The sequence below is a fragment of the Paramacrobiotus metropolitanus genome, unplaced genomic scaffold (assembly GCF_019649055.1).
Source record: "Paramacrobiotus metropolitanus isolate TYO unplaced genomic scaffold, Prichtersi_v1.0 Parri_scaffold0000035, whole genome shotgun sequence".
Lineage (NCBI taxonomy): Eukaryota > Metazoa > Tardigrada > Eutardigrada > Parachela > Macrobiotidae > Paramacrobiotus > Paramacrobiotus metropolitanus.
Window position 1 is genome coordinate 210,106 of NW_026570255.1, and position 25,551 is coordinate 235,656.

The 25,551-nt window shown below is 48.4% G+C and overlaps 1 protein-coding gene across 1 annotated transcript; it reads left to right on the forward strand.

Annotated features, from left to right (window-relative positions):
• The first annotated feature begins 21,134 nt into the window (after positions 1 to 21,134).
• Positions 21,135 to 23,450, forward strand: LOC129589502 (uncharacterized). The gene is made up of 2 exons (XM_055484278.1): positions 21,135 to 21,660; positions 22,106 to 23,450. The coding sequence occupies exons 1-2, from the start codon at positions 21,381 to 21,383 to the stop codon at positions 23,161 to 23,163; spliced, it is 1,338 nt and encodes a 445-aa protein (XP_055340253.1). The 5' UTR covers positions 21,135 to 21,380; the 3' UTR covers positions 23,164 to 23,450.
• Positions 23,451 to 25,551: the final 2,101 nt, after the last annotated feature.

Below are 25,551 nucleotides of genomic sequence, written 5' to 3' on the forward strand. Positions count from 1 at the left end.
CACGGACCAGTTTGCGTCTCCGGCACCAGAACTTCCACAGGAAAGGTTGAAAATTTCTGGAAATCATTGTGATGCTTGTGTATAGTTCCGCTAAAAAGGTACAGTCTGCCGAACGGAACGAATTCGCGTCGTCGGGTGGGACAGAGCGGATCGATGAGCAGCCCGTCGGCCGCCGTGTCAACGATGCGCCCGTACCGCATCATTCCGTCATCGCCCAGAATATCCACAACGTAATCGCTTCTGTAGGGCCTTCTGCTGGACATCGTTATATGATACCAGATGCACAAGGCAATAATGGGTCTCTCCAAAGGACCTTTATGGGCACAACGGTGCACGGGTCATCAAAAGGTCATTCTCCTACCCGTAGAACGCGAATCTGTTATGCATAGTTATTTAAAGAATTCAGCGCAGGTCCGCGGGATAAAAGGAAAGTCTCGGTTACAGAATCTGATAGTTATTCCACATGTAGGGAACAGCAACGGAAAAACTCTGCATTCAGCCACTCACTGAATGCAAGAGGGCTGACAGCTCTGATCAATTCGAAAACGGTTCGGCCATACGCGCTTGTAGGCCCGCCCACTTTTGGCAGGGCGGTCAGGGCGCTGATTGGGCGTTTCTCATCCTTTTCGTTTGGTAAATCGATTAAACCGCGTAACTGCCAAATTTATTCATTTCAGATGTTTCGTTGTTGAAAATCTGGCATTTTCGGCGACAAACCTGTCCAGGAGGTAATTTGACAGTCAGCTATGTTCCTTGATTAGTTGTTGTACGGCATTGTGCTTTGTTTTTGAGTGCATATTCGTTTTATTTCTGAATTAAATTTTCGTTGTTTTCATTTTTGTTATAGGTGGAAAACGATATATCTGTAGGTGAGCCTGCCATACTATGCATTGTGAATAGTGCACACCACGGACCTTTGCGCAGAACTACAGTTGTGTTGCCCATTGTATACCACCCATCTTCAACCATGCCCAGCGCAATGCACCGTCACAACGCCGTGGACGTTTTGGGCGACGACGGGCTGATGCGGTACGGGCACGTGGTGGACGTGGCGGACAACGGGCTCTTCGTCGATCTACTCTGCCCCAACCGACGCCGGGAATACGTCCCATTCAACAGACTCTTCTTACCCGATAAAATGAGCTTCGATGCTAATCTGGTTCGCACTCACTCAGTAGAATTCTCCACCATTCCCGTGGAAGTGCTGGTGCCGGAGTCGCCGTCAGGTCCCTGGGTATGGGTGCCCGGTGAAGCGGTGGTTTTGGGATGCAGTACGCAGCAGCAACAGCGCATCGGACCCGTTGTTCATTGGCAGTGCAAAAGCAGCGAAATGCCACGCACCGACATCGTCCCTTTTGACCACCTCCGTCGGCCATCCAAGAAATCGCTTGCTCTCCGTCGTCATGTGGCCGGGAAGAAGAGGCGTTTATCAGAAGAAACCGTCGCTGCAACCGATGTTTTCATCATTCCCGAGGCCTTCGTCAAGTATACCGTACAAGCGGACAATAAATTTCGCTCGCTTTCCATCGAAGACGCCCATGCGCTCATCAAGCGAATGAACTACCAATTCATCGGTAATTATTCATTTTATGATATCGCGGTGGACCTCGTGGACGGCCAGTTGGGGTGCATGCCACGTCTGGACTATAGGGGGAAAAAGGGTTTTATTTCCTAGGATGGATGGGATTCGAGCAGAAGCGGTTTACTGCGCGCTTTCAACGCGGCCGTCACCGACTACGCGACCGCAACGGAGCTAATCGGGACGTCTAGGGTTCCCGATGAGAATCTGGCGTTGCCGGTGGAGTTGTGGTTGGAAGTGTTCTCGCACCTGGAGACTTTGACACAGATGAAGCTGCGCGCGGTATGCGCGGCGTGGAACACGATGCTGGAGGCGCCGACGCTGAGTAACCGCATCCTGATCGGGGAGTGCACTTCGTATCGGTGGTTCACCGATTTCTTGTGCTCGGCGACGGTTTACAAACGGTTGCGCCCGGGCACGCAGCACGTGGTGGTGACGCAATACGACCATTTGATTGGCTACCGATTAATCACATTCGGTCAAACGATGCGCGTGTGCGACATGATCCGCTATGTGGCTCACTACCAAACCGGAATTCGACTGAAATGTCTCCATCTACACTATTTGGAATTACACCTTCAGATTGACTGTGGCGTCGCTTCCACCGGCAACCAAAACCTTTTCAAATGCGTCCCACACCAGTCGGACGCTTCAACGAACAAGTTGGCTGTGGAACGTAATTTCTATCGAATACAGGATTTCGTTGCCGTATACAGCAGCCTGCCGTGTGACGTGATTCTTATGGCGAACTGCGTTGTTCACTTGGTGTGCTACTGGGTTCTACCGAAAAGGAGAGACAGTGTCCGAGTTGACATAAACCTTCCCAGACTGCAAATTCTGGCTGGTCCCGCTTTCGGCTGCGCATTCTGGGATGCGTTGGAGGCGGCACTGCCAGTCCATAGTGACCTTGAGCTACAAAAGCTCACCCCCGTGTGGAAATCGCTGGCGGGCATGGAGCTCAAGAAAATCTGCGTGGTAAGGTTGAGGGTTTGAGGTTGTTCTGCTTGAAGAAAAACACCGACCTGCGATTACTTTGCAGATGCTGTGTGCGCTGCAGTCGGCTGATCCGCGGCCGTCTTCGCATTATTGCGGGAAGAAGTGGTGCGTGGACGGCCTGCAGGATTTACAGTTGGCGAAACTGTCGCCCGTTTCTCGGCATCTTCTGTTAAACTACAAGCGCACCCATGTTCCGGAAGAACACTGACTGGAATGGACGGTCTTGCGCACTATGAAGTTGAAACTGGACGGGCCACGTTGGTTTCAGGGTTTTAAATGATGGCAGCATTGTGCGTGCTCCCTAAGGAAAATACAAGGGGAACGCCGTGAATTCGTTGCATCTCTCTTTTTGCTTTTATTCAGTTTGCATTTTCTTTTCAACATGAGCGTCTTTCTTCGAGTTCGTCCAGCAAAAACTCATGCCTGGTGGAAATTTTGTATCATTTTTGCATCGATAGCCGTAACATGTTTACTTGACAGGAAATTATATCTCCATTTTAATAAATGATTCTTTTGGACGTCCTTACTAACAAAATGGCGTGATTTCGTTCTGCTGCCGAAGATGGTGACTGGGAACCGAAGCAAAATATCCTGAGAAATTAATTGTCAAAACATGTAATGCGCACATTACAAGCACAAGTGTGAATCCACCATAATTTCAATATCAGCAGATTACCGCGCTTGTAGCGTACTCTCCTTGCTGTGCATTCTGCGGTTCCTTGTGGAGAACCCGAATTGTATTGTCCATCTGGCGTTGGACGCATCTTCGATAGTTGCAGAACTACGTTTCCCAGTCACTTCCTGAATGGACCGCTTTAACGCCGTGGACGTCCTGGGTGGCGATCAACGAATGCGTTGCGGGCGCGCAGTGGATGTGACTAAAGATGCTCTCTTCGTCGATCTGCTCTGTCCCCACCGGCGACGCGAATATGTCCCTTCTGGCAACGTCTTCTTTAAGCGCACAATGGATTTCAGCGATCTCTGGAATGCAAATGTTCGGCAGCAGCCCATCTTCCCGGTGGAGATTCGGGTGCGGAAACGACATCGGGTCCGTGGATCTGCCGAAACGGTGAAATGACCCTGCTACAGCGAAGACTGTACGGAGCGGCCGTTGCGCATTGGCAGAGTCCGGAAACGGGAGTGCCATGCACCGACTACGTCTCCATGGAACGCGTTCTTCCTCGTTTGGATGTGACAACCTGGCGACAGCTGAATGAGTCGAGTAAACCATCGACAGAGTCGAACTAGCACGGTCGACCGGACGAGAACCCATTACTTCGCCACTGTGTCCGTCTAGACAGCTTTACCATGTGCAGTGTAAAGCTGGGCCAGGAATTTCGCTTGCTGTCCGCTGAAGAATCTGAAGCGCTCATTAATCATTTGAATGACAGCGAGCTTCGACACAGTCTAGTATTTGGGGTGGGTTTGGAGAACGGGGAGCTGAGCTATATTTATCAGGTCCGAAGCGTTGAGAAATGTCATTCAGAACTGATTCTTTATCGGTTCAGCCGATATTAAGGGTGGTATGATTTCAGAAAACCTGCTACAACAAAATCCATGATGACCTGCTCAACCAGCTGAATCGTTGCTTGGCGAGGATACCCCGACCGTTGACTGCATACAGATGGCGCTACCGGCGGAGTTGTGGCAGCAGATCTTTTCCCACTTGCACACCATCCACCAGACGAGGCTGCGCGGCGTGTGCGCAACGTGGAACCGCATCATGGATGCGCCAGCGCTGCGTTCCACCGTCCTGATCCGGGGTACTCGGCCGGACTTTCACGACTTTTTTGGCTGGGCAACTGTCTTCCAGTGTGTGCGTCCCGGCACGCAGCGAGTTGTCATTAAGCATGAGAAATTTTCTACGAAGGTAATGAGCACTGAGTACGCGATGCTGATGTGCTAAATGATCCAGTATGTGGCTGACCAGCAGCCCGGAATCCGACTGCAAACTATCCATTTGCACAACGTCGACTTGGGCTTGGTGATTCAAAGCGCTGTGGATACGGATCATATGGCCAGCTGTGGAAAGCATCAGTCTCCTCCTGCACAGCCCAAGACGGGATACGAGTATTATTCCCTGGAGGACTTCATTGGCGAGTGCCGCAGCCTGCCGGGTGAGGCCATCCACATTGCGGAGTGCGCAGTTGCCTTAGCGTGCCGCTTTGGTGTCAGCACTTCGGGGGCTGCAGATTTCGGGCCCATACCACCAACCCCAAAGGCCCCGTGCGACTGCCTCTCTGTGGTCCTTTCAAATGCGCCCTGTGGGATGCGATGGAGACGCCACTTCCGTTTCTTACTGAAGAGAAGCTGCAAATGCTGCGAAAGCTACTTCAGTGCTTGAAGGAGAACGGGGTTTTAAGATACGAGAAGAAAACGTTCGAAAAGTTTTCTGCGCGGTAGGAATGCTCTGTAATTCCATCCTAACGCCGCATCGCCATTTGCAATTTTAAAACACCTTGTAGACAATGTGCGCGCTGCAGTCGGCTAACCCGCGTCTGTCATCGCACTACCACGGCAAGAAGTGGTGCGTGGATGGTCTACGAGATTTACAGCTGGAGAAGTTGTTACGCATTACTCTGCACTTCCTTGCTGAAGTTGAGTCTTGGACGGGTTCGCCGGAAATGCTTCCTTCAAGGGAAACGTGGAAGTCATCCAGAACTGCTGAACAGTGAACGGATCGTTTCAAGGGGACTTTGAGGATATCGTCGTAGTGAGCGTTGTGCTTTTTTTCGCGGATACAACGGGCGTTTATTGTTTATGCGTATTTCATTTCTCTTGCTTTGATTCGTTGACTGCAACAAAGACACTTTAATTAGCACGAGCTGCACGACGCGTTGCGCAATGGAAACTTTTACGGAAATCTTATCTCCTGCTCGCTCTTTTTTCACTGTGGAGTTTTCCTTTTATTTGCTCCGTTGCATTATCGGCTTATGTTGGCGTGAAACATTTGAACACTGCAATTTGCTACGATAAGCCGTTGTCCTTGAATTTGATGTGAGAAAGTGTTCTCAAGGTGTTAAGGAAATTGTAGATGGCTTAAAATGTTTTTTATGGCACACTGGCAGTTTACTGATTTATGGCACACTGTCAGTTTAGTGACCAGTATCTTGCCGACTACAACTTGCTGACGAATTTTCGATGACCGCCAGAATATTTACCCGATGACAACTCGTTTATTAACAAGTTGTCGGAATACAGTGTGCTAAACCCCGACAATTTCTGGCGGCAATCTGCTGACTTAACAAAACTTTAGAAAACATAAGAAATCGTAACCACACACGACATGAACAAATTTTTTCTCTATTTTTAGTGCTGCTTAGTGTAATCACGAAAACTTGTCTTTGAGGAAAAATATATGATAGCTCTGTTCAACACAGCACGAGGATTCTTTGCAAGACAACAAATAATCTGCTTGTCCATCGAAGCAAGTATATTCTTTGTTTACAATGACGCAACAATTACCGCGCGTAAACTGCATCCTGAGTCTCCAAACTCAGTAAAATTGCTCGCGGTTATAGCAAAGTGAATAAAGAAAACAGACATAAATTTCATTACAGTAATGAGGGAATGCTGCTCCAAAAGCAGGTGTTAACGATGTTTTTAGAAACAAACCATCAAATTGTCATGGAATCCACTCCGATCCAGTAATAGCACAAATGCCTGCTCTCTTCAAGGCGGCGGCCCAGAACTCCAGACTCGGCGTGTTATGTTCCCCCAACTAAATGTACCGCGAAACATCCTGCGCCGAAATAATTTGCGGTGAAATGTCTACGCCCAAATGTCCTGCGAAACGTCACACCACCAAATGTCCTACGATTAAATGTCGCGGTGCCCTGTAACTCCGCCATCTAATCCCTAAGGATAGGTTGTATTAAACAATCACGGAACACTGCCGACTTTCCGTTAAAGAACCGCGATAGCAGGCTGCAGCGTACGGAAGCGGCGGTTGTTGAAGTAGTGCGGCGCATACCGTAAATTCCGAATTAGACACCCCCACCGCCATGGAAAACAACGATCCCTAAGTAATAAAATTTCATATGTTCCCAGTGTCCCACGTACGAAGATGCTGACACGGAAAACGAAACTCAAAGAATAAAATATTGAGAATCAATTTAATACATTTACTGCAGATAAACGAACGAGGCACAAGGCTTACGAAAGCTAACGGTTAAAACCGACTCCGTACTCTATAGTAGTCACGGAGCCAAGTACCACAATCTGCGGTGCATCATTATCGGTCCCTTAGCGAAGGCGAAGGCCTTCAAACAATTTTCTGTATTTATTAAGAAAATGCCGGGTTATACGCGACAACTTCTCCGGCTGTAAATCTCGCAGTCCCTCCTCGCACCACTTCCTCCCGCGATAATGTGACGATGGACGCGGATCCGCCGACTGCAGTGCACATAACATCTGCAAAAGTAACCGTAGTTCTGAGCTTTCCATGCGACGAACGGCAGTTAGCGTTACTATCTGTTGCTGTAATCCGTACCTTGCAGACGGCGCTTTTGTGGCTGTTGAGCTCTGATAACCAGCGGAAGAGTGCCTGCTGCTCTTGGTCACTGGGCATCGGCAACGCCGCCTCCAACGCATCCTACAGTGCACAACCGAAATCACCGCGACCTACCAGGTGCAACGTATTAATTTTCGCACAAAGGTCACGTGGCCCTCGCCCGGGATGATAGCAGAAGCACTGCAAATGACCAACGCATTTAGTTATGAAGATGGCATCACATGGCACACGGGAGCATACGGCAATGAAATCCTGCAGAAGATAAGAACCGGAAAACGGTTCGGACGTCGCCGCTGATGGATCAGGTTGATGTGTAAGAGATCTGGACATGTCGGGACTGTCTGAGGTATCAATCCACAGGTTGATTTCGCAGCCGCGCAGCTGCAGACTTTGCAAGCGGATGCCGGTCTTCCGCTGAGCCTTGAAGTGCCCATTCCGCCCAGCGTCATAATGACTCCAGTGAACACCCTAATGTGCGGATTTCGTCCATTTCGATTTCTTCCGTCCACAATCTGCCGCGTTCCCGGCTGCAAGCGATTGTACACGGGCGCAAAGCGCAGAAAAGGAAAGTCCTCACGCTTTGTTCCAAGACAGTCTCCGACCAGAATACGGCCACGCAGCGCTGGCGCGTCCATCATGGTGTTCCACGCTGCGCAGACCAGACGCAGCTTCGTCTGGGTCACCGTTTCCAGGTAGGAAAACACCTCCAGCCATAATTCAACTGGAAGCGAAATCTTATCGTTTAGTGTCCGCAACTCGTCTTGAAGCTTAGTTGTACCGACTAGGTCGTCACGTAAAGCGGAAACGGTCTGCTGTAAACGTAAAACTCAAGTGACAGCGTTTATTCAAACCAGCAACCTCTTTCTTACCAGCAACAACGCTTCGTCATCGGCCAGATCTGCTTGCCAGGACTCCGCCAGGTGAATGTACGCCAAGCAGTCGTTTACGAAGTCCACCGCGGCAATCGCCGGGCTGTATGAGAACTGTCTGCGGCAGTTCAACTGCTCGATGCGCGTCTCCGCTTCTTCAATAAACAACAACTGAAATTCATCATCGATTGGCAAGAATCTTTTGATGAACATCCCAGGACGAACATGATCAGCGTATTGGTCGATCGAGCGGTTCTTTTTCACGACTGCCTGACCATCAGCCTGTCTAGCCAGTGCAACCTGTACCGGCAAGCGGATGCGTTCGCGGGGAACGAACTCTGAACGAGACCCCGGTCTCAATACATTGCCAGTGGATCTCAAACAGGCTACAATCGCTTATTAAGGTATTGCGTTGGAAACTGATCGCTCGACAGGGCAGCCAAATCCACGGACGGCAGCCAAATCCACGGCAGCCAAAAATTCCTGAGGAAAAGAGCGAGCCACATTGTATTTCCGGCTGGGAAAGAAGATCCTTTCGAATGGAACGAATTCACGCCGCCGTTTGGGACAGAGCATGTCGATGAAGAGCCCGCTGTCCGCCACGTCTACTACGCTGCCTAGTCTCATCAGCCCATCGTCCCCAGAATGTCGACACCGTTGGCGCGGTACATTCCGCGTGGCATGGTCGACGATGTCGATGTGTGGTAGAACCATACGACTGTGCGCAAAGAATTACAGTCTCGACTGGTGCCCAGACGAATGCAATTACATCCGTTCCTCTAACGGAATCTGCTTGGAAATGTAGAACATCAAATATTGCTATAAAGCCTATAAAGTCAAGGAATGCGGCATGCATACAGAGTACCGGAAAATCACAACAGCGCTAATAACGCTACCGGCGGTAGTGGTGCACATTCCTTGGCAGGAAATTGGCTATCTCACTCAGCACTCGAAACGAACAAGTTCGGTGGCTGTATGGACGGTACAATCGAATAAGCGAATCAGAGCAACTAAAGACATAATCACTGCAGTAGTGGCTCTGCCACAAGTGGAGGTTGTCACGTATTTTAATACGACACGCTAATGCTCCAGCAGGAGCGAGTACAACAACTGAATCTGCAAAAGTACAATACTGCACAGATACTTCAACGGTTACCATGGGCAGTAACCTATAAACCAAAACATCATTCGCGAGAATGCCAGGTACATGACAGAGGTATTGTACCGTACTTTTTCGTGCTGTACAAGCCGGTACAACAGCTTAAGTGATAAATAAAAATCCACGTACCATACGGGTTTGGAGCGAATTTGGACTCTTATCTGGAGTAATCTGCATTGAGCGCAGCGAGATGCTGCTGTTAAGCCTTCGTCAAGAGCATAAAATTTGTCTGACGCCACGGAGAGCGTACGTCACGCTTGTCCACATCCACAATTCCGATACCATTTTCCAGCGGTTCTGGCGCCCGCTCGGTGCACCGATGTGGTTTACAACCACCGCTAGTAAATAGTTTTGATAATAAATTAATTAATCCATCTCTGCAGGACGACAAGGAGGGGGTGACACTCGATCTGTAACAGAAGCTACGCATCCTGCCGATGTCCGACCGTAATGCAAGAAAGTTCTAGAAAGAACAAAGATTGTACGTGTCCGCGCTTCGACATACGCCCGCTTGTACATTCTACATTATGTCCTCTTGAACTCTTTAATTTCCTGTGTTGATCCGTATAAGGGCGGGCTGAGGTAAATTAGGCCGACCAAATTTAATGCGTCATGTGATTTGGTTGTGAACTTGTGCGCAGGGTACAGCGAATGCTCTATCGTACTGTGAAAAGCAGAGCGCACAATATGTCTGCAAAGTAAGCAGCTCGTGCTTACCGCCATTAAACGCGGTAATTAATTTGGTTTAGAAACTGTCATTTGTTTTCCCTACCAATTTAATGTACTTCTGGCGTGTGTAAAGCAGATGTGCACGGGAGATTTTTAGTGTGTTCATTTCTTTTCCTGGGCTCATTTCAGTGGACACCTTGTTCTTCCTTTGCTCATCTGCGGCAACAGAACCTCGCTGCCCACTGTTTTCCACATCGTCCAACAAACCCGGCGGAATGAATCGTGATGAGGCCGTACAAGTTTTGTGCAGCGACGAACGGATGCGCTACGGCACGGTAGTGGACGTGGCAGAAAACGGTCTCTACGTCGATTTCTGTCCCAGTCGGCGGCGTGAATTTGCGCCATTTCGCAGCGTTTATCTCCATCGTCCAGTGAGATCGGAGGATCTGGCCTGTCACTATGGCAAAAAATGGTCCATCGTCCCGGTGGAAATCTTGGTGCCGGAGACACCATCTGGTCCTTGGGTTTGGCTCCCGGGTGAGCTGCGCAGTGTGGGGAGTGACAAGCTGCCAAGAGTGTACGGAGCGGCAGTTGTGAGCTGGCAAAGCCTGGACAGTGGACTGCCGTGCACCGACATCGTCCCCGTCGAACGCGTCCGCCCCTTTCGCGATGCAGATGGCAAAGCTGTACGGCGACATTGTGTCCGGCCAAGCAGGTTCGTCGAGCGCAGTGTGGACCTGGGTCAGGAATTTTGCTCACTATCCGATGAAGAGGCCGCGGCGGTCATCGACCGATTGAAGGGCTTGCGCCTGTGTGTGTCAGAACTCGCCAATTTTTCTGGTAAACCTGGTGGATGGAAAGCTAAACTATTTTTCCAAGCCGTATTTCGACTATGAGTATCATTTCTCGGTAAGAGCGAGGCCTTTTCCATGCTGCAAAAGCAGAGTACTCGTACTGGATGTATCACTTTGTTGCAGTATGAAGTGGATCGCTTCCATGAGAAATTGATTCGTATGATCAAGGCTCCTCTTAATAAGGAGGAAGGAACTCCCGCAACCGTGGACGGTGTACGAATGGCGCTGCCTGTGGAATTGTGGCAGGAAGTTTTTTCCCATTTGGCCACCGACAAGCAGACGCAGCTGCGTGCCGTATGCGCAACGTGGAACCAGATCATGGAGGCGCCAGCCTTGTGCTCCACGGTAATCGTCCGCCGAGAGAAATATGGCTGCAACGATTTTTTATGCTTCGCGACCGTGTTTAAATGCGTTCGCCCCGGCACACAGCGCGTTATCATAACGTATTCCAAAAATAAGTACTGCAGCATGGACCATATGATAGCCTTGTGCGACATGATACAGGACGCGGCTAATCGTCAAACCGGCATCCAGTTGCGCTCTGTTTACCTGCACCGCGTCCGATTGAACTTGCTGCTTAACTACGCCAACCATGCTACTCCCAGTTCTGAGTGTAACCTGCATCAATCTCCTCCTGTGAAGCCGGAGGTGGAACCCGGTTACTCCTGGCTGGAGGAATTCATTGCCGGATGCCGCGGTCTGCCGTGCGAGACAATCCGTATCTCGGGTTGCGATGCTTCGTTGGCTTGCGAATTTCATGTCCGATCAGCGATGAGGGGGAGAACGCTCGCCGCTAAGACCGAGATCAACATGGGCACCTTGCGGTCGCCACAAGTGGATTTCGCGTGTGCAGTGTGGGCTGCAGTGGAGTCCGTGCTGTTGTTATCACGTGAGCAGGAGCTGCACAAGCTAGTTAAGCGGATGAAAGGAGGCGGGAATTTGAATCAAGAGAACGAGCTGAAAAGCTTTTTCTGCGCGGTAAAAAAATAAATGTTACAGCTTGCGGAACTCCTCCGTTTTTGTGACGACCTTGAAGTAATGGTTCTATTTTGTAGGGACTATGTGCTCTGCAGTCGCCCGATCCTCGTCCGTCTTCGCATTATCGCGGGAAAAGGTGGTGTGTGGATTGTCTGGAAGAACTGCAGGTGGAGAAATTGTCGAATCTTACGCGGCACTTCCTCGTTAAACTGCAAGAGTGGATGGTTTGGGAGGGCTTGTACACTTCTTGACTGGGATTCTCGATGCCGCTCCGTATGCACCTCACTGGACAGTGTCTTCGAATAAACGCTAGACGGTTTTTTCCAATTACGACGAACTAGAAACTTAGGACATATCTTATTCGTTTGCTGCTGCTCTTGTTTCTATCGGATTCACTGCATAGATTTTACCATTATTCGCCCGGCGAAAAGACCCTCAATTTTTCTTCGACACAGTTCTTGCAAGAGCTTTCTTTGATAAGTTTTACAAGAAAGCTGTTTCGAACTACCTCAACAAGTTTCAAATAACCAGAACCTTTATGGCAGTGTCTGTCATGCTTTCTTGCACCAGCTCTTGCGTGCGATATCACTTTTGTAATCTTTCTTCTAGTATTTTGAGTTCATTTCGCTGTGTTCGAGGATGCGCTAAGTATACGTGACAGAGAAAGAAAACCAGCGAGAATAAGTGATAGCCATTCACGTGTTATGCAGCACAACCAGACAACAACGGTTTGCGGTTCACTTAGTGCGTAACCATTCATGTAACAGCACAACCAGAAACAACGGTTTGCGTTAGCGGGCATGGTTGTAAACAGCTTTTGCATAGGCGCTATGCTAACTCCAACCTTTCTCGCGTACGGTTGGAATCGCGACTATTGACCAATTATAAAAGTGCAGCAAAATTCCACAAGGCCTTTTGAACACCAACCACACGCACCAGGGTGGTTGCCCGTGTTGCACGAGCCGGGCATGGTTATCACATATTCATCGCTGGTTTTTTACACTTTACATTTACACTTTATTACATAACACAGCACAACTCGACTGATCGGAGAGCCAAATCCATCACGCTCTCAGCTGGGCTAAGCCCCACCCACTCGCCGCATGGCGAGGGTGCAAACAATGAACGGCTATAGCCGTCAGCCAATCAGAAACAAGACGTCACAAACAGTTATCCGTTGCGTAGCCCAACTTGATTTCGTGAAAACTATTTTGTACAGCATATTCCTGGACGACGCTGCGCAGAATGCTAACGCTTGTTGCGACATCCGGTCTGCAACCATGTCCGGCTCCTACGTTGCGTGCTTACTCTTGAGCAGACCTACCGCACCTGTACGATGACATGACTATCACATATGCCTGCAACACCGAGCACAAGAAATTCCGTACGCACAAATTTTCGTCCCACCTATTTCGTGGAAACTAATTTGTACAGTTTTAGAGTTGGTTGATCAAGCCGTCGCCGATTGGTTGCTGGCCGCTACAGGGTGGAAGCAATCGCGCCACGTTAAACTTCCTGGGTATGCCGCATGCGTAAAAGCAGTGCTGAAAGATTGCCTTAGAATGCATTGGCAGTAGACGGACAGCGCTCGTTTCCAATTTTTACCTTTCGATCCGTTTTATTTTCTCTTCCGCTCAGAATATTGTGTGGTTCTTCTCGCACCCTAGCCAATATCATGTGTGGCGGACTCCACTGGAAGAACAGTGTGCATGTTCTGGGCCGCGACGGCCGGCTGCGCTACGGGCGCGTCGTTGACGTCACGGACCACGGGCCCTTTGTCGATCTGCTCTGTCCCAACCGACACCGCGAATTCTACGCTGAAGAGAATTGCTTCTTGCCGAGCTTCCTGTGCAGCGACTTCGCCCGCCTCTATGCCGCACAACTGTCGACCATTCCCGTGGTCGTCCTGGTGCCGGAAATGCCGCTCGGTCCGTGGATTTGGGTGCCGGGTGAAGTGGTCTGTCGGCGACGCGGTGTGCGTTACGCACGGTACGATGCGGCAGTTGTCCGCTGGCAGGATGCCACCACGGGAATATCCTGCACCGATGTCGTCCCGATTGACCGAATCCGCTGCCCGCTGTTTGAACGTTTTAAGTGCAAGTATTGGGTCCCTAAGCGGGACAGTCTGCAGGTGATGGTCGAGAAGGAGCTCAGCAACCGACGTAATGGAAAGCAGACTGTCGACTATGCTGCACTGCACGAGCGCCTGCCATATCGACGCAAATTTGTCCACTGGACTGTTCATTGGAGCAAAGCGTTCCCCTCACTGTCCGCGGCACAAGGACAAGCACTCATCAGGCGGTGGAACTACTGCCCATTGTTTGGCGAGGCCTGCCTCGTGGATATCGATGCCGAGCGGTTGGAGTGCCTTTACGAACCACAGGCTGAATACCACTTCCTCCGCGGCCTCGAAATGGACCTCCAAGTAAGGATGCTGTTTTGCGATCGATTTCTTCGCCAGAGAGAAAGTTTCTGTTGTGTTGCCTCAACCTTCCGCGCAGGAAAACGGTTGGCAATAACTAACGATTATAAAACATAAGTTTTTAAATTCCGTGTAATAATTAAGCCATACGTGATACGGATAAGATGTTCGCTCCTGTAACCGCGACTCCTGATGTTGGGGTGACCGGGTGCGTTGGCGGCTGTTTTCCTTCCCAAAAACCCGCTTGTTTTTTGCAGCGCAAGCTTGTTATTGTGAGAAATGGTTATGCCGAATTGGACGTTAACAGTGTATTGTTGAACAGTTTTCAGCTTCGCTTTCCTGAAGTCTGGACGATGTTCGTAGCCAAGCCGAAGAAAGGGGACGATTGCAGCGGCCTGCAGACTGAACTGTGGCGGGAAGTGTTTTCCCACTTGGACACGGTGACGCAGATGCGGCTGCGTGGCGTGTGCGGGTTGTGGAACCTGATCATGGATTCGCCGGCAATAACTGCCTGTATCATCATTCAACGCTACGTGCGGTGCAGGCGCAATTCCGATACACATTGGCACTATCTGTCGTCGAAGGCCCTCTTCAAGTGTCTCGGCCCCGGCACCCGTCATCTGGTGCTATCTCATCGATGCAAGACGTGGGAAGGAGAGGATCTGCTGCAATTCGCCGAGATGGTCCTCCACGTGGCTGATCAACGACCCGGCATCCGGCTGAGCACGGCCTACCTGGTCGGCTGGCGGATGTCGCTGCAGGTTAACCGCGCCACCGACAGCTGTCGTGGCGACATCCCCTGCGCGCAGCATTCCCCTGAAGCGGTCTATGATCCGTGGCCCAGCCGCCTTCACGGCCGTCTTAAGGACTTCATACGAATTTACGGCGCTCTGCCGTGCGAATCTCTGCGGCTAGTCCAATGTTCGGTCCACTGGTGCTGTCTCTTTTACCTCCGTGAAATTCACCGCCACGGTCCAGTTTTGGAGATGCAGTTCGCGGGTGCGCGCCTGCCGCTGAAGGGGGATTTTGGCGTCGCTGTGTGGAACGCCTGCGAAGCGGTGTTGCCGGCGCCGACTGGCGCGGAGCTGCAGGAGCTCTTCCGCTGGGCCACAACGGTGGCGAATCTGCACAAAGATCAAGCTGAGAAAGACTTGATAGCTCTCTGCAAGGTAAGGCCGAACTATCACTACCTTGCTATGTGGGAACAGGAACGGAGGCTCTTCGCAGTATTGCATGGCACGCAAACAACCGCTTCTCTGTTCGCAACCATGTTAAATGAGAGTGCTCACTAGATGTGTCCTTGTTGCACGCTTTTTCACTTTTCATCTTAGAATGTGAATCCGTTCGTCTCCGTGTTTGTGCGCTGACGCAACGTTAACGGTTTTCTTTTTTGCAGGTTTTGTGCGCCGCGCAGTCCAGTGATCCGCGGCGATCATTGCATTATGGCGGGGAGAAGTGGTGCTGCGATGGCTTAGCTGGACTGCAGTTGGGGAAGCTGTCGCGCATTACACTGCATTTTCTCAAGCAACTGGCGCTCCCTGAGAAGAAGGGCTGGCGCAGCGAGTGAGTGAAATGAAATGGATACAAGAGCACGTGCTCCACTATTTTTAACACTTTTAACCCAGGGCACAGCCAAGGCGACCGTTCAGTACTGCGACTGTCCGTGGTTTTAACGGGTTTTCTTTTCTTAGGCATCCTTTAGGCTTTGTCGGGTGTCAAGTCCTGCATGATATGATGTATTGATTTTATTCTGCTCTTGATTTGTGTCTATGTAATTCACTTGATAACTTTACTGTATGCTCTTTAATTAACGATGTTTATTTCAAATCGGGGCCAGATCTCTTCCTTGTGTAACGGCTTTTTACACGCTGATGTTTGTTTACACGAAGTAAATCTGAAGCTGTAGCATACATACCTTGACCAAACTTTACTCCTTACCAAACTTTGATCAAACTCTTTACGTTGTAATGACCAAAGTCTTTACAACAGCACTTCTTCCGTTTATGATGGCCGACATTCAGTGTCTTTTATCCGAGGTTCTCCTTTCATGCCAAGCTTTCCCATATGTTGGTTCCAGTTCACCACTGCTTTATGTTCCTGGCGCACTGAGAAATGAACCACAGTGTCCCACATGGAAAATCTTTTGCTTATCTTGTGCGCCAACTGAAACTCCCGTTTTCCCGCCCACCCGACGCATTCTTATTGAATCGTTATAGCTCGCTCAGCACAGTCAGCAGTCGAAGTAAATTTTTAAATACCGTAATTATCGAAATTGCACCTCTTCCACAATAAGCTCCCCTCGCATGACTGCTGTAAAAATAAGGCGAAGGTCCAGGTTAACGGAGCTCGGCAGGAAACTAGGAAAGGGATCGTAGCAACTGGAGATGGCACCAAAGAACTGCCGCTCGCGGCCAGTTGTCGGTGTGTCACGAACCAAGCAACAGATCATTTACATATATTGAAAATTTCCTCAGAAATCCTTCGTACAATGTGCCGTTAACAACTCGTATAACTCCGGCACCTACTCTAATGAATTCGCGGATTAATAAAAGAACCAATACATCGCATGAAGACGTACGGGTTACGCCCAGTTTATGTGCGCACGGTTTCTGTACGCAAATAAGTTTAGTTCGATAGTCGACTATAGCGTCATAATTTCGATTTTGTTACTACTGTTAGCATCCGTTTCTGCTATAATTTGTGTTTCAGTCTTTTGTGCTCCATATTACAAGCTCAAGCGAACATTGTCCACTACGCTTTACTATATTGTGCGTTTCTTGGACAGCAAAAATCAGCTGTCTTCTTTGAGCCTTAAGTCTACAACAATGCCCGGCGGAATGTGCTGCGATGATGCTTTTCTACGTTCAGGGTAGCGATCAGCAGATGCGCTTTGGCCGCGTTGTGGACATGGTCGAAGATGGCTACTTCGTCCGTCTGCTCTCTCCCCATCGGCGACGTGAATTGGCGCCTTATGGCACCGTTTTTTTCCACGTCCACCGACCCGATCAGGAGCGATTCTATGCCCAGCAACGTTACAGCGTTCCGGGGAAGGTTGTGGTGCCGGAGACGTTATCAAGTCCCTGGATCTGGCTCCCGGGGGAAATCAACTGCGTCGAATTCGGCAAGGCGTGCGCCTGGAATGTAGGGGCGGTTGCCCATTGGATGAGTCGTGACGCCGGAGCGCTCTGCATTGATATCGTCCGTTTAAGCGCATTTGCCTACCTTGGGATGGATCCACCAGGCTGCAGCTGGCTGAGTGCCGTAGGCTCCTGTCGGTAACGCGTTGCGGACGTTTTCGGTGCTGCACATTGAAGCTGTGATATTCTCCTAGTACCTACTTTACAGCTACGTATTCACGCGATTTTGACTGACCTTGTACGAGTGCAGATCACATGCTTATGTTCGGTAGCGCTACTGCGAAGAAATTAAAATCTTACAATTACGAACGAACACGACAGAAACCCATTTAGCTCTAGCTTGTTTTCGCCTACGACGCGTAGACAGTATGTGCGGTGCAGTCAGAAAATCCCCGTCCCTCGTCGCACTACCGCGTGAATAAATAGTCCGTGGATGGACTGCAGGATGTACTGGTGGAGAAGTTGTCGCGCATCACCCAGTGGCGCCTGATTCGGCTACTAAGTCGGTGGTGATTTTGCACCACTCTGCTCCGCATTCATCCCATTTTGACCATGCTCAGGTTCTGTCAGGCCGTGGTAAACAATGAACTGGGTTTTGACCGATAGTATTGCTATCGCAGTTAATTCATTCGCTATTGCTGTGCATTTTCATCAGACTTACTTCATTCCTCTTCTAGCCTGCTTTATTTTGTTCATTACATTACCGAGTTTCTTTTTGATTTGAAGCCACCTATTACATGTTCTCCAAGAGTTTCTCACACTCTCCTGTTTATGAGCAATCCGTAAAGAAATGACAAATGGCGCTCTTGGATTTAACTGACGACTTTGTATGAGGCCCACAGTTTTTTCCCCCGACAGGCGTGTAGCCGGCAGAATCGCTCGCCTGACAACGGTATTTCTTATACCTCGATAGGACCGTACGAATGCAATAATACAACGTCTTAATAAACTTACACTCACCAAAACGCTGGACATTATCGAAAGTTTCCAAAAAACTGCAGTTTTCAGCAGAATACTGCATAAGGAAAAACAGAAAGATAGTTGTATTATGCGTAAACAGCAAACACGTACGAGAAAACTATTGCGCACAGCTTGGGCGCAGCTACGTCACAATCTGGTCTTTCGTACGTCGCTTTCATGAAGTGGGCAAACTCCACAGAATGTGTTATTGCTGTTATTTTTGTCGTCGAAGCTTTTGTCGCAGGGTAGTAGCGGCGAGTGCGACGCTACACATGGTAATCCACCTCGGCACTACTGTAGTACCGAAGTGGCTCAGACGATGCAGGGTACAAACTTTGCACCCTGCATCTCGCAATCCACTTCGGGACTGCAAGAGATCCGGTTCGTAGTTCCCAATTCCTCACCTAAGAAATGATAACCGTAGGCGTGCACGGTTGCCAGTTGGTACGGTCCAGCTGGAATTTGCGGCCTCCGTGATAAATGATTACACTACGAATACAAAATACTTCAACAACAATTTTCTGCAGTATTGTCTGGTTATACCTATGAAAAATTATAATAATAAATTTACATTTAGTAAGTTTTTGAATAACAGACCGTTTAGTGTGAGATCCTGTGTAAGGATCTCGAAATAAATACACTAACCAATACAGATCGATGGAACGATGTACTGTATATATTATATTTGGGAGATATAGAGATCATACGGTACAAAAAGATCAGTCAGTATGACTTTGTTCTATGATGCTTGGACATATCATAGATCATCCTAACGTTATGAACCAATCGCTGTAAGTGTAACTATATACTAACGCAAGCAAGCTAGTGACAACGGACAGACGACGAACAATGTATGAGTATGTAGAGCCAAGTGCATGTAAAGTGGGCCATGGTACATGTGATGATGTGAACAAAGTTATTGCCTGCATTTGATGAAAATTTGTACGCTGTGAGCGATACGGTACTGTATAGCCGGACAAAATGTTTAGCCGATTCGCAATGTACCCTACACTAATTGCACGGCGTGTACGTGAATCGTGAACGCTTTTGTACAAGTGCGCAGTAGTTACACTAAGGGTACACAAACATCCTTTACGAATGGCTCTATAAGTTATAGATGCGATTTATCTTTAACTCTCACTAGCCAATCATATTTCTCTAAATCGGTTAATGATAAAATAGGTTTGACTGGGTGTTTACGCATTCCACTTCACAGGAGGACAGAAAGTCTAAAACCATTGAAAACAAATTTCAGTAGTCCGCAAAAGATATCTGCACGTTAGATGCAGGATCCGTTTCAGTTTGCACTAGCGATTTCCAACTCAACGGGCCCTATACCGTAAAGTAACGATTTAGGTACTTTAAGTTGAAGGACTTTAAGTTAAAGAGAGGAAAATTACACAGCCTTTCGTACAATGGCAATGCAGAGGCGGAGCTAAACGTTAAAGGATCTGACCCCTTTAAGTTATAGAGCCGCTCGTAAAAGATGTTTGAGTACCCTTACTGTATAAGCATCGGATACATAAATCAAGCACACAATTAATACCGGGGACATATACCGTGAAAATTCGCTCGCGCTCACAAGAAAGTGTTGCTAGGGTTTATGATCGGAGAAAGTCACTACGGCGACCCTCATCTGGGTATAATCATGTGACCGGCAATAAGAAACTATACGTATACGTCCTGGAATCGCTGCTTTGCCAGTGACCTTTTCGATCGCTCACGGCGACTGATGTACAGTGCACACTGCACAGACTGTTCTATGCATGTAAAATGCTGGAAGCGGGAGAATCATATCCAGACACCGGCCCCTCCCCTACACGCTAGTGAAAATGTAATTTAAAAATTCCTCGAAAATCTACTGCATGTACGTACTCGCACAGATGGTGTAGGACAGCAGGAGTATCGCGTGACATGTCCTGCTGACGCGTACATAGCAATAGCCATAGCAATTTGTTATACTAGTACTATGACTGTTGTAATTAGCAGTTGTTATACCCCTATCAAATTATATTTCAAACCATCACTTAAACACGTGTTAGAGAAACAGTTACAAAAACAACAGCTCGTTAAACATTTCGGCAGTTGTTCGGTTGGCTCCGTAGCGAGCAGAATGTATTAATACACCGCCGCTACATATACGACAATTTCAGATAATAATTATTAATATTTACTTCTTTGGAAATGCAGGGACTCAAAAGCGGCATTCTACCGAAGACGGCGGCTTCATACGCCACAGGGTTTCGTCTCTTGTCAACTGGGATAAGATTCGTTCACATATACAGGTGACAGGATGTTATATATTTCGCCAGAACCACCATTTCGTACAGCTGCAATGTGTGGATCAAACAAATCTAACACTTGACTGAATTATCAGCCACTCTAGCCGGTGACTACGTACTTTAACAACTCGAACAGGCGGACTGAAATGCCAAAGCAGCCGAGCATGAGGCAATTGCATTGAACCAGAAGAAACGAGAAGGCTATGCTTGTGTCTACAGATATTAACCAACCAGCTGTATATTATTAATTTTTCTGTATATTATGATAATTATTATCTCTATAAATGCCAGAAATTGTAGCGACTGCCTGTTTTACAGAAAGAAGACGTTTGCGGCAGCGGACAGAGAGGAGCAAACAGACCGGCTGACATACAGGATAGTGAGCGACAAATCGCTTTTCGACAACTTTGCTTAAAGACGCTTTGCTGAAACCTATTTTTGACCGACAGCTTCATTATCGCTTTTGTATTTTAGCTTTTTTAGTATCCATCCTGCGTAATTTAAAAACATGGCTGATATGTGTATGTTTACGGTTTGCAAACCTTGAACTGTGTCACCACCGCGGTTGTAATCTTAGTTTAGATGGTTCCATTTCCTATAATGATCGTTATCAGCTGCTGTTCTCGGTTGAATTCCTCAAAGTGGCAAAAGAGTTCAAAGATTGTACTACTATCAAGCGTCGCAGTTTGCACAAATTGGCCCATTGCAATGTAGTTCAGCACTCTAACTTCACAGCACTTTTGATAACCATCGTACTTCTTCACACATTCTTGTGTACGTATTTTACTAGTAAACAGTCATTGCATACAAATTCAATAAACATGTGTTTTTGTGATGACATTCATGCGACCAACCAAAGCTGGAATTGTAACTAATTCAGCGCTCCCCGACGGTAGTCTGTTCGAGAGGCCAAGGAAGCTGATGCAGCTGAATTATTGCTTACTCTGAACTACCGGCAGACCATGCGCAACATAATTAATTTTGCGCTGGTTTTGTTCGCTGCGGACGCTGTTATTTCTGGCCAGGGCGAGACTAGACAGGGAGCTGATAGAGTGTACATAAACGACGTGGTTCGTTTGCTGTGTTTCGATAAGGATGACGATGAGACTGTCGATTTTATTTGCGACAGTTATTGCCGAAGAGAAGGGGAAGAAGGGGGACGCTGCTTCGGATATCCCCTGAGATGTTTCTGCTTTTTCTCCGGACTGGATGGCGGAAGGGGTTTCGATAGGCGCACACCTGGTGAGTACAACGAGCGTAGAAAAAATGCGAAAACTTGGTATGCAGACTATTGTACAGTATGGCTGTTGGGCGCTATCTGTCGACGCTGCGCGCCTGAAACTACCAAGCTTGTAACGAAAAGGAAAGAATAACGACCTAGTTAGCCTAATTTGCAATTCCCGACATTTTAGTGTATGTCGATAACGTTTTCGCAATGCTGTATACATGGTTAAAATGGTGATATACATATGCTTCGTAGCGCGCTAGACATATCGTACGTATCTTCGTGTATGTTAATAATTACTGTGTACTATATATCGCAGTATTTTACCTTACCTTAATGGTGATCTGAAAAACACTAGCAGAATTGATCTGTTTTTCAAGCAGGTGACTGATCGCATTTCGACTTCCCTGAAGAGATAAAATGAAAATTACTACACTATATTAATTTAGCAGTTTTTGGCAGATATCGCCGGAGACGAAATGTTTCGCGATGACTTTTCTGCAAACACAATCGACAGAAACTGGAATGTGAAAACCGCAGTTACTGCACTGAACCGGTCGATCGTGTATAGTTCATCGGACAACGTGTGGATTAGCAATGGTCTCCTCCATATTAACGAACCAAAAAGACCGGAAAGCGCTACCCATGCAAAGCAGTATACGGTTCACGTTAGTACCGGTCCGCACTTTAGCTTTACTTATGGGGAGGTAGAAATCCGAGCGAAACTGCCAACTAGTGACCCGATGGCCGTCATTAGCATGTTGCGGCTCGTCGATGCGCAGTGCGCCTTCGACAGCGTCCGGACAGGCTGCTCGGAACGAGCGATTTCCGTTGCGGATTTGAATATTTTTCCAAATAAAATGACCATCGGCATTACTCATCAGATGGGTTCTGGTCGTTTGATGAGGTTGACGTGGCCACCGAGCATACCAATCCATGCTGCGGATTCCGAATTCCACATCTTTAAGGTCGTCTGGGGACCGAACAGCCTTGACTGGTATTTAGACGGTTCCCGAATCTATCGCATGACGGACAGAAATTTCGTTCCGGTGGTTAAGATGCAGCTGGTGTTCGAGCTCGACGTCCACTCGTCTTCGCAGCAACGTAACGCGGCCGGGGTTCTGGCAATTGATTATATCGCTGTTCGTCCGCTGGCCACACCAACGGCAACGACAACCACCACGTATGCACCCGACGCGTTCGACGAGATGATAGTCAACACACTGCCTACGTTCGCTACGTTAGAAGGCGCAACAGCGACGACAGTTACCACCTGGCAAAACGCATCAACAACGACAGACGAGTTAGCAGTTAACGCAACAACGAAGCCAGACGCTTCGCTCAGTAGGAGCAGTCCTGGTGCGGATTCCCAATGGAAGATGTGGGCCGTCGCAGCAGTAGCCGGAGTATTCTGTGTCGTTTGCACAATTACCGGAGTGTACTTCTACTGTAGACAACGAGCGCGCAGACATCTTGCGACGGCATTAATCATGTCTGCGGAAATACCGCTCAACGCATGATCCGACGTCCTGGACTGTGAAAACTACATTTTCCAAAATGATGCTGTAAAATAATTGTATTAATATTTATTTAGTGCTGCAATGTGTGCACCGATTTCCGTAAACCAGACTCTGCGACGCAATCTCATCCAGTGGATGCAATAAAACAAGTGTGGCACGACAGGTTTAAAGTGTGCAGTAAGAAAAGAGTTGCGCTTTTTCTGCAGGAAGTGCCAGAACGCTGTTTAGAATGCAGTTTAATATGTACAGTAGTGAGTAGGCGGCACAAAGGAAAAGTGGTGTCACTTGTTTCTCCTGTGGCATTAAAAATTGTCCGCTATTTGCCAGCACACACCTGAATAGGTGAATTGACCTGATCTTCATTTCAAAAGACCACAATTCTGGTTGTGTACAGTGAACCACAGAGCTTACTAGGCTCTCTTCTTATTACTGCAGCGATGGGAAATTGAAAGAACAACGCAATTCAGCAAAAAGGAAAGAACGTCACCGCCTGTGGATGTGCCGTATAATCTCTTCTCTGGGCATTAGAAACGATTGAACCTGCCTGGATTTGGTCGGCTAGACCGAATAATCGAAAGGATTAGTCGACCGCCGATCAGTACCGTGACGGTCGTGACACCAGTACTCGTACACGTAGTATACGTACGATCTTTCTTTTATAAACGTCCGATTATACGTGCGATCTTTCTTTTATAAACGTCCGATTATACGTACGATCTTCCGTACGCTCGGCAAAAATTGGTTTCTTCCTTTCCGGCTTTACCGTTGCGTACGTGTTTACAGAGTACTGCAAAGGTCGGGTCTTCCAGCGTCACTGTGGACACTATCAAATCGAAAAATTATAATGAGAGTATTTATTGTCATAAAAAGTTTATCCTAAAAAAGAACGAATAAAAAGCCGCCACCTATCTTTTCCCATGTATCCCGTCTCCGGAACGAACCCAAATAAAGAGGCGAAAGTAGCAAACGAAAAGCAGCAGGAAGAAAGATGGAATGGATTCAGAGGGACAAGGAATCCGGGTATTACGACACACGACACGCCCCCATTTTAGTGGTCTCTCTATTATAGTTATGTGTATGTGAAATGGTATAAATTGGGAAATGTTCACCACTAACTTGTGTCACTTGCTGAGTAAAAATTTTTGCCAGACCTAGATTTTAGTTTATGTGTCACGGTCGTTTTCCTTGTACTTTTGCGGTTGTGTGACCTTTACATATCGATCATGTCCGTTACTCTCGAAGAAGCTCGCGCGTTCAATCAGAAGAAGTTGGGCCGTTTGAACCTCTCAGAGGTTAAACGGCTTATCATCGAAGTTGAAGGCGAGCAGGCGTTCGACGAAACGAAACCCGCTCTCGTTAAACGTTTGTACGATTTGTTTCACCCGGATGAATCTTCGGATTTGGAAAACGATGCTGTGGCAGGTAAAGGTGACTCTCCATCTGACCTGGCTACCACCATCGGAATTTCCGCTGCGTCTGTTTCCCAGCTTTGTGACAACGGATACACCTCCATGGACGATGTTACTTTGTTGGCAAAGGTGAAGAAATTCCCCGACAACTTGCACTTCATCACCAATGCCCGCGACCGCAACCAGCTGGAAGTGTTTATTACGCATCACGCTCTCAACCCTCCCATCGTGGCTATCCCCAGCGGCAACGTTCCCTCCCGCCCATGCCGTTTAACAACCAGCGCGGAAGATCCCCGTCCATCAGCTTCGGACGATGAACGTTCCGTTAGTCCTGTCCGGAGTTCCAACAACGGTTCCTACAACTCCCCGGAAGCCAGAACTCTGCCGAGACCCCATACGCTATCGTTCGTGAAGGCAGCTCACAAGGCCGCCAAAGACGTTAAGCCGCACGAAATTTCGTGCGACGAACTTTTTGCCGGCAACATTATGGCTGCCCTGGACCTGGCAAGGAAGACCAACGCCTCACCTGCATTGATCGAATTCCTGGAATACCAGGTTTTTTTGGCTCGCAAACGCTGCATATACGATGACGAAGCCATCGTACAGTTTGACTGCGAGTTTCGTGATGCCGCTCAAATTGAGCATTTTGACCTTTCGGATATTTCGCACCGTGACTCTACGGCAGATGCTTATTTTTCGGCGGATTCCCGTCGAACCCTTCCCAAGCAGAAAGACTCTGCAGCTCCTGACTCTGCGGAACCGGCAGCGCCGCCTCCAACGCATCCCATAGCGCGTAGCCGAAATCACCACCACCCGGCAGCCGCAGTGTTGGCGTTTCTCGATCCGGAAAATACGCCGGTCCTTGCAGGTTATCCGATCCGAAAGGAGAGCTGCAGTATAAATCAATGCTGCAGTTGGACAGGAGGATTGCATCGCATGGCAAGCGGCGATGAAACTGCTGACAATAAAACTCCAGGCA

Excerpts from the sequence above, each read along its gene's own strand:
- LOC129589502 (XM_055484278.1), top strand. The coding sequence starts at position 21,381 with ATGCGCAACATAATTAATTTTGCGCTGGTTTTGTTCGCTGCGGACGCT. Across the intron at positions 21,661-22,105 it reads TTTCGATAGGCGCACACCTG|ATATCGCCGGAGACGAAATG; the intron begins GTGAGTACAACG and ends AGTTTTTGGCAG.